At 41.0% G+C, this 10058-nt stretch overlaps 1 protein-coding gene across 1 annotated transcript; it reads left to right on the top strand.

The window, feature by feature from the left end:
- Nucleotides 1-8523: 8523 nt before the first annotated feature.
- LOC136174661 (olfactory receptor 4X2-like) lies at nucleotides 8524-9453 on the top strand. The gene has a single exon (XM_065944836.1). The coding sequence runs from the start codon at nucleotides 8524-8526 to the stop codon at nucleotides 9451-9453; it is 930 nt and encodes a 309-aa protein (XP_065800908.1).
- Nucleotides 9454-10058: the final 605 nt, after the last annotated feature.

Genomic DNA, 10058 nt, shown 5'->3' with positions numbered 1-10058 from the left:
AGGCTGAGCTTTGGTGTCTTGGTATTAATATCCATCACCACAAGTAGTTACATATATTATATATATATACATATACATATACATATATTTTTTACCTTGTGAGAATCCACTTTCCGCCCCCAGTCCAGCTGTGTTGCTTGTGGGATCTTAGTTTACTGAGCAGGAATGGAAGCTGCATCCTCATCACTGAAACCATGCAGTCCTGACCGTGAGGCTGTCGGGGAATTCCTCTTCTTTTAAAAAAATCCACCGAGCAACTCTGTGCCTTTTGATTGGAGAATTCAATCTATTTATCCTTATAGTAATCATTGAAATGTAAAGCCTTACTGTTTCCATTTGATGAAATACTTTCTGGCTGCTTTGTAGTTAATTTTTAATACTCTTGTTACCTACATTTGTGAATTGGTGACTTTGCATGGTGTTATCCTCTTATTTCCTTATCTTTATTTCTTGTGAATCCACTGTAGATTTGCCTTGTGGTTATATGAGGCTTACATAAAAGATAAGCTAGTCTACCTTATGTTGTTAGCAACTTAATTACATACAAACACTTTGCCCTCTTATACCCTCAAATGTCTTCAATATTACAATATGCCTCTTTTTATGTTGTATATTCCTTCACAAATTATAGTAGCTATGAATACTTTCCTACTCACATCTTTTAACTTTTATACTATAGTTAAGTGGTTAACACATCATCTATTACAGTATTAGATTTTCAGAATATGACTATACATTTGCTTTATTTAATGTGTTGAATATTTTCCATATATTTTCATGCTACTAGTCACTGTTTTTTTTTTTTTTTTTTTTTTTTTTTTTAACCATAGGAACTTTTAGCACTTCTTGTAAGGTATGTCTGGTGATATTGAATTATCTTAGGTGTTTGTCTGTGAAAGTCTTTTTCTTCTTTATTTCTGAATGATAACTTTTCTGGATAGAGTATTCTGGGTTGGCATGTTTTTTCTTTCAATAATTTGAGAATATCTTTTCATTCTGTTCAAGCCTGCAAGATTTCTGCTATGAAATCTGCTGATAATCTAATGGAGGTTTCTTTGCAGGCTTCAAACTTCTCTCCTCTCTCTGCTTTGAAGATTATCCCTGTGTGTTTGGTTTTTACAGTTTTATTATAATATGTATTGAGAAGGTCATTTTGGATTGATATAATGAAAAATTTATTACTTTCATGACTTGAATGCCCAAATCTCTCTCCAGGTTTGGAGAGTCTTCTGTAATTTCTTCAAATGAGCTGTCTGACCCCTTCTCTTTTTCTTTGGAATGACAATGATATTGATTTTTTTTGATGGTCTCCTATAGGTAACACTTCTTCATCTTTTAATTTTTTTCTATTCAGCATTGGATATTCCAATGTTCCTATTCAGTATATGGGCTTCCCTGGTGGCTCAGATGGTAAATAATTCACCTGCAATGAGAGAGGCATGGGTTTGAACCCTGGATTGGGAAGGTCCCCTGGAGGAGGGAATGGTAACCCACTCCAGTATTCTTGCCTGGAGATTCCCCACGAACAAAGGAGCCTGGCTATGGGATCACAAAGAGTTGGACATGACTGAGCAACTAAACACACTCTGTATCTACTGATTTTTTTTTTTTTCTAGGTCTACTCTCTTGTTGATACTCTTTATTGCATTTTCTATCCATTGAATTCTTCAGAAATTCAGCTCCAGAATTTCCATTTGGTTCTTTTGTATGATCACTAATCTTTTTTAATTGTCTCATTTTGATCATGTATTGTTTGCCTGATTTCATTGGATTGTTTTACTATGATTTCTTGAAACTCAGTGAATTTCCTTAAAAGAGATTTTGAATTATCTGTCAGGTAAATTGTAGATCTCCATGTCTTTGGGTTTGGTTACAGGAAGATTACCACAATCTTTTGGTGTTGTCTTGTCTACTTGATATTTTATGTTCCTGGGAATTTTGCATTGCTGTTCTTGCATTTGATTTAAGTATCACTTGCTCTGTTATTTACCAGTTACTTTAGGATAAAATATCTTTCATCAGTCTTGCTATTGATTCTAAGATGTTGTAGATTCTAAGGCTTTCTCATACCTTGTATAGATGCACCTGCCCTAAACCTCTTGCTTCCTTTGTGGCGTAATTCTTAAAATTATTTGTATTCTTTTGAACCTACAATGTGTCAATGGAACTGTCTCTCTCCTTTTGCCCTGAATACAGTGTACAGTTACAGGCTTATGCCCACACACCTGGGACTATTTCTGCATCTCTGTCTGTCTCTTAGAACCTGCTTTTGCTGTTGCCCTTGGGAGTATGCATTGGAAGTTGGCTGCAGAAGGTGGGAGCTTGCATGCAGTGTGCTGGGGATGCCAGTGGTTTAGCTGGGTGTTCCTGGGTGAGATTTGCTCCATGACTTGTGAACAATCTTCCTGATGGAATCTAGAATTCAGTCAGTATGAACTTCTTGTTCAGTCACTAAGCTGTATCCAACTCTTTGTGGCCCCATGGACTGTAGCACACCCGACTTCCCTATCCTTTATTATCTCCCAGAGTTCACTCAACCTCTTGTCCATTGAGTTGGTGATGCCATCCAACCATCTCATTCTCTGTCACCCCCTTCTTTTGTCTTCAATCTTTCCCAACATCCAGGTCTTTTCCAGTGAGTCAGTTCTTTGCATCACGTGGCCAAATTATTGGAGCTTCAGCATCAGTCCCTCCAGTGAATATTCAGGACTGATCTCCTTTAGGATGGACTGGTTTGATCTCCTTGCTGTCCAAGGGACACTCAGGAGTCTTCTCCAGCACCACCATTCAAAAGCATCAATTCTTTAGCACTCAGCCTTCTTTATGGTCCAACTATCACATCCATATATGACTACTAGAAAAAACCATAGCTTTGACTATATGGACCTTTGCCAGCAATGTGATGTTTTGCTTTTTAATATGCTGTCTAGGTATGTCATAGCTTTTCTGTCAAGGTGTAAGCATCTTTTAATTTCATGGCTGCAGTCACCATCTGCCATGATTTTGAAGCTCAAGAAAATCAAGTCTGTCACTGTTTCCATTGTTTCCCCATCTATTTGCCAAGAAGTAATGGGACCGCATGCCATGATCTTTGTTTTTTGAATATTGAGTTTTAAATCAGCTTTTTCTCTCTCCTCTTTCACCTTCATCAAGAGGCTCTTTAGTTTCTCTTCACTTTCTGCCATTATAGTGGTATCATTTGTATATCTGAGGTTCTTGATATTTCTCCTGGCTATCTTGGGTCCAGCTTGTGATTCATTTAGCCTGGCATTTTGCATGATGCACTCTGCATATAAATTAAATAAGCAGGGGGAACTTAAGTCTGTTTAATAAATTTAAGAATCCAAAATACCTCACCACCCATCTGCTTCCTCCTTCCTTCCCTGTCTGTGCTAATCATAAAACCCCCAATATAATTCTCTGGAAGCTGTGAGGGTGAAACAAGCCTTCTCAGTAGCATCTTGCAGAGCTGGTGAAGTCATATGTTCACTCACCAGCTCTCCTTTTCTCCCGTGGGAAAATCACAGGCGACCAAGGTCAGCCCTAAATTGCACCCCTTTGGAGGAGGGGTGATGCTGGCAAAGTTAAGATGTTCCTTCTTAATGCATCCTAAGTTATACATACGTGTGTGTGTGTGTGCGTGTGTGTGGGTGTGGGTGTTATACATGCATCTTGCTTCAATGGAGTGTGAAAATTCCATTGAAAAGTCTCACCTCCACAAAGATTCTATCATATGTAGGTGAAATCCCCAGTTAGTGTTCTCACTGGCCCTCCCATGACAGGGCCAAGCAGGGCCAGAACTCATTCACATGCTACTGTAGGCCCCACAGCTGGTCCTGACATCTGCCTGCCTCTTGCCCCATACGACTGTGGGTGAGATTCGCTGAGTTCCTTGGCATATGGAGTTGGATCCCACATCTCCCATAGAGGCATTTTTGTTCATGGGTGGATACCAAGTATTTACTGTTAAAGGGAGGGATGGGACAGAACTGAGCGCATCTTAACGCCGGCATGATGCTGCCATCACTCTGCATTTTCAGGCATTTGAGGCAATTAAATTCTTCCTTTTTGAAGCTTCTTTGGCCTCTGTTGCTTAATAGTTTTTGTTTGCCAGGTACAGTTCCTGGTACAATGTAGCTGCTCAATAAGCACTTGTTAAAGAGCTGTTGCCTGTAACATAGCACCTCTAATATTCTTTATGCTAAATATGCTTACATGTTTGATCCTCGAACAATACAGATTTGAACTGTGCAAGGTCACTTATCTGAGGATATTTTCCAATAAATATGCTGAAAAATTTTTCGAGGTTTGTGACAATTTGAAAGAGCTGGTAGATGAACCATGGAGCACGAAATATCTAAAAAATTGAGAAAAAGCTCGATAACTCATGAATGCAAAAAAAAATGTAGATATTAGTCTACTATTTACTGCAAATAATACATAAAAATCCATTATAAACTGCTAACTTAGTCAAAACTCATGCACACTTAATATTACTTAAATATTGGAAACTTTAATGTATTTATTTGCTCATTGTTTTCCTAGTGTTTTTTTGTGAAGTGAAGTGAAAGTCGCTCAGTTGTGTCCGACTCTCTGCGACCCATGGACTATCCTCTGTCCATGGGATTCTCCAGACAAGAATACTGGAGTGGGTTGCCGTTTGCTTCTCCAAGTGTTTTTTTTAATTGGAGGATAATTGCTTTACAATGTTACATTGGTTTCTGCCATAAAACAGTGCAAATCAGCCATAAGTATATAGGTATATATCCCCTTCCTCTTAAGCTTCCCTTTCACTCCCCACCCCCATCCCATTCCTCTAGGTTATTACAGAGCATCACTGGGCTGAATGACCATATCATATAGCAACTTTCTGATAGCTATTTTACACACTCTTTTGCAACATAAAGGGTAATGGTTAATTCAGAGTTTTCACTCTCAAAAGCAATTGCATTAAAGTCTTTAAAATGATGTTAAAATGTATAATGATTTTCTCCTTAATCATTAGTTAAAACTTGGCATCTCGTTCGAACTTTAATCAGTGTTGAATTAACGACATGCTGAGTAGCATTGGTCTAGAGAACGCTGATCTTACAAAGCGACATTATGACACTGGTGAAAGCGTTCACTACAGAAAATGTAATACATATTCAGGTGTGGTCAAGACAGATTAATATAATCACATGTAAGCAAAACCCAGCTTGAATAAATGCTGCTTTGGACAAACGTTGTTTCCTCTTGAGCAGGGTGTCTCAGTAGCAGTAGAATTGCTGCTCTGGACTCGGGTAGCCTTTGCTGTGGGGGCGGCCCGTGCGCTGTAAGACACTCTCAGGATCTCTGCCTCTTCTCACTGGTTGCCGGCAGCATGTCCTCCCCACCCAGCTTGGGACGATAAAAAAGTCTCCAGATATTGGGGGGCAAAAACTACCCATGACTCAGAACCACTCTACCTTATCCTCACCAATGGCCAGGAAGTGCTATTTCAGTATTCTGACACTTGTGGCCCATATTCGTGGGACCCATCCTTGAAATGGTGTCATTTCATGTAAAGTCATGTGATTGAGTTCATGATAAGCAAGAGGTATGTCTAACTGGCTTCTGAGCAGCATAGAGGTCCACAGCATAAGTGCCCTGTGAACACTGGGTGAAGTTAATTTACCATTTCCTATTGATTTCTGAAGTTACGTTATCTACAAGGAAGTTTGAGATGTTAGTATCCAGGTCTTGTTTCCCATGAGGTAGGTGCCTGATTAGGAAGGAGCCAGGCATGGGTCTCTGGGGACCAATCTTCTCTCACTTGATCATCACATCTTCCCCGCTGGTATCTCTCGGCAGAGTGAACTCAAGGCTGAGCTGCTAGACTTCTTATTTACGGAACATGGAGAGGCAAGTCTATTCTACTCTTATTTTCAATCAGGTGGAGTAGATGCACTGGCTTAGTCTCAACATTTGCAAGCCTAAAGCTGAAAGGGGATCATATTTTCCATCTGGCCACCCCTGAGATGTATGAGCTCTGGTTGAGAGCTTGGTCTTAATGCTTTCAGATTGAATAACCAGGAAACCTGCATGCTCTGCGGGATAGTTTCAGGGCATCGTTTGCCCTCTGTGGTCATAACGGAAAAGAGAATTGTGGTGAGACAACAGAGCCCCAGAAACATTGGGGTGAGTTTTGTTTTGCGAGCATGTGTTGATTACACTTCCACTTTGAAAGCGAAGTGAATTGCCCGTGGCATTTTGCCAAGTGCTCTCACATTGGTCTGGTCTTTGCCAGAAGCAAGCTCTGTGCCAGGTACTGGAATTCAGGGATGAAGAATAGATGGTCTTGGTCCCTGGGGACCTTTATTCTTTCAACATTTTCTGAACACTTACAATGTTACTAAATACTGTGCTAAGACGGTAGTTAGTCAGCGTTCGTCTCTTAGTTGTGTCCAACTCTTTGTGACCCCATGGACTGTAGCCCACCAGGCTCCTCTGTCCATGGGATTCTCCAGGCAAGAATCCTGGAGTGGGTTGCCATGCCCTTCTTCAAGGGATGTTCCCAACCCAGGGATTGAACTCTGGTCTCCTGCATTGTAGGGGGTTTCTTTACTGTCTGAGCCACCAGATCTATATCCACTCTTCATTCTATGTACACCACTGAGTGCTATTTTATGGAGGATATTCAGTCAGCACTGGAGATGGAGTGTTGAGCAGGACATAATCTCTGCAAACTCACAACTTAGTGGGGCAGGTGGCCACATAACACAATTATAAATCAGTGTGTAAAGTGCTATGGTTCCAAAACGTCCTGAGAGCACAAGGCCACTGATGGTAAGGCCTGTGGATTCAGAAGGTGAACTTTCTATCTTTGAGAATCATCCAAGGCAGCACAGTGAATGGTTGCTTAACTTCTTCTGGGATGGAGGTGTATGACATCCACCTGTGAGGTAGGTTTTGACTCCATGGTACAATTTGGATCTTGAGTCTCTGTGAGGTGAAATAACTTTCCAGATAAGTTACCACCTTGTATACCTAGGAGTCCAAGCAGTGTTTTCTTCCTTGAGTGATTTGGTAAAATTCCCAAGCTGATCTGAGAGGCGAGTGCTGGTCTCTGCAATCGTAAACTCTATTGGTTTCTTCATGGTGGTGACTCATGATAGTCCTGGATCATCTGGGGCTGTCTCCACTGCTAAAGGAAGGAAGCTTTGTGGCGTGAGTTGATGTCACATGACTCCTAGTCCCAGGCACCCTGGAGCTTAACCATGCAAGGGTCTATGTTGATACACACTGATCTCAGTCAGCTTGGATAAATCCAGCATGGATGAAGATAGTGTGCTAATCAGTCAGTGCACAATCTTGGTGATGCTTTAGGTGTTGTAAGGTTGGACTTCAGAGGAGGGTTTGTCATAGCATGAGTTGGGATTCTGGGAGGAGAAGTCGTTTGCACTTCTGTTGCCACTGGGGGACATACAGTTGAAAAAGTGAAGGTACCCGTGTAGAGAATTGTGAATGTATTGAACGGGAGCTTTTGCAAGGAACTAGGTCACCTAGTGTACCAAGTGTAGAAGCAGATAATTAGGAGGAGAAGCAAAAATGAGGAGTCCTGAGTGTCAAGTGAAACTCTTTAGAAGACTCTGAAGGGTATATGGGAAAGTGAGACTCCTAGTTTGTAAGCCAAGAAGAGAAAAGGAACAAAAGGCAGTGAAATAAAGGAAATTTGTTGGTAAAAGCCAAAAGCATTCAAGGTCAATAGATGGACAATTATGAAGATAGCAACACTATCCTTTCTGCCCCTACATCACCCAATGGGGCAATCGATTTTCTTTTCTTTTTTTTTTTACCAACAACAAAGAGGGTTTATTTAGCTCCTGCGGCTGGAAGTCAGCATTTTAAATCTCAAAGTCTGGGTTTTGCTGGTGGTTCAGATGGTAAAAAATCTGCCTGCAATGCAGGAGACCTGGGTTTGATCCTCTGGTCAGGAAGATCCACTGGAGAAGGGAATGGCTACCTACTCCAGGAGAATTCCATGGACAAAGGAGCCTGGTGGGCTATAGCCCATGGAGCCTCCAAGAGTCAGACATGATTGAGCAACTAACACTTTCACTTTTTTCACAGTCCAATGTCTAGTTCACTAGACCAACCTCTACATAGAAAATGATTTTACTTTTCAGTTGCCTAACTGTTTTTGAGGATTTCCCATTGTCTGTTTAGTGAACTCCAGAGTCCATAGTAGTCTTTTATAAAGTGATACCAGAATCTATTTCCAGCTTTATTGTTTCCATTTCCGCTTTACTCCAACCTTAGTCAATGAATTTTCATGGCTTGTACATCCTCTTCCACTTTTTTGGAGTGTTCACCCAAAACATGTTCATCCTTTTTTTTTTTCCCCCCACATACCTAACTCCTAATAATCTTTCAATATCCAGTTCACAAGTTTCTTGGACATGCAAGGGATTGTTATGTAATTTTTCCACTTAATGTAGGAGTCTTTCGTTTTGCTTCATTTCAGATCACCCATTGAAATTACTGTCTTCTGGTGGTGATTTCATGGCTAACACACAGAATGTGACAGAATTTATTTTCCTGGGACTTTCTCCCAATCAGCTGGTGCAGAAAGTATGCTTTGTGATATTTCTGCTCCTGTATGTAGCCATTGTGCTGGGGAATTTCCTCATTGTCCTCACTGTCATGAGCAGCAGAAGCCTTGGCTCCCCCATGTACTTCTTCCTCAGCTACCTGTCCTTTGTGGAGATCTGCTACGCCTCAACAACAGCCCCCAAACTCATCTCAGATCTGCTGGCTGAAAGGAAAACCATATCTCTGTGGGGCTGCATGACACAGGTTTTTTTAATCCATTTCTTTGGTGGCATTGAAATGTTCCTGCTCACCGTGATGGCCTATGACCGCTACGTGGCCATCTGCAAGCCCCTCAACTACACCACCATCACGAGCCGGCAGGCGTGTGCCTTCCTGGTGGGAGCAGCATGGATGGGGGGCTTCGTGCATTCCTTGGCTCAAATCCTTCTTGTCTTCCGCTTGCCCTTCTGTGGCCCCAATGTGATCGACCACTATTTCTGTGATGTGCTTCCCCTGCTCAAACTTGCCTGCTCTGACACCTTCCTCGTTGGTCTTCTGATTGTTGCCAATGGGGGGACCCTGTCTGTGATCAGCTTCGTGATCCTCTTAGCCTCCTATGTGGTCATCTTGCTCCATCTGAGGACTCGGAGCTCCGAGGGGCAGCGCAAGGCCCTGTCCACCTGTGGGTCCCACATCACTGTGGTCACCTTATTTTTTGCTCCCTGCATCTTCATCTACCTAAGACCTTCTACCACCCTGTCTGCAGACAAGATGGTGGCCGTGTTCTATACGGTGATCACCCCACTGCTCAACCCTGTCATCTATTCCCTGAGAAATGCTGAAGTGAAGAAGGCCATGAAGAGGCTGTGGGTCAGAGCAATGAAGCTAGAAGAGAAATAGAGGCTCTCTTGGTGTTGATCCTTGATGGTGAATAAAAGTGAAGAAAGAATCACTTTCTAGGATTTGTTGTTTTTAGATTACTCCAACTGGTTCCCATCTTCAATAGCTTCATTGTAATCACTTGTTAAATATTTCCTTTTATGGATATACTATTACTTAACTGGCCATTTTTCTGTTACATGTTTAAATTGTTTATATATTTTTGCTACTATAAATAATAATGTGCTAAGTATTCTTGAATAAAAATCTTTAATGATACGTCTCATTTTTAAATCTAACTTGCTGTCATAAATTTACTGTACTAAAAGGTACTATAACTTTTGATGTATAGTCTCAAATCAATTCTCAGAAGGTTTGTAATCCAACACAGTCATTAAACTTTTTCTTGGTGAGGAATAAAATTTTATATACTCTCAAATGATCTCCCCACAAGATGTTTATTAGTTGTAAAAATTTAAATGTAACTTTATAGCTGTGAAACCTGGTAGACACGTCCTTTAACAATGACTCAAATTTATTATTGCCATTTACAAAGAGCCATACAATGTCAGTGTGATAGTTCCACCCAAAATGCATAATCTGATTTTAACTATGACAAAATGTCA

This window comes from Muntiacus reevesi, chromosome 9 (genome assembly GCF_963930625.1).
Source record: "Muntiacus reevesi chromosome 9, mMunRee1.1, whole genome shotgun sequence".
NCBI classification, from domain to species: Eukaryota; Metazoa; Chordata; class Mammalia; order Artiodactyla; family Cervidae; genus Muntiacus; species Muntiacus reevesi.
The sequence above is the reverse complement of the archived record's forward strand: the minus strand, read 5'-3'. Positions and strand labels throughout refer to the sequence as shown.

Bases quoted from the DNA above. Each gene is read 5' to 3' on its own strand.
- LOC136174661 (XM_065944836.1), top strand. From the start codon at position 8,524: ATGGCTAACACACAGAATGTGACAGAATTTATTTTCCTGGGACTTTCT.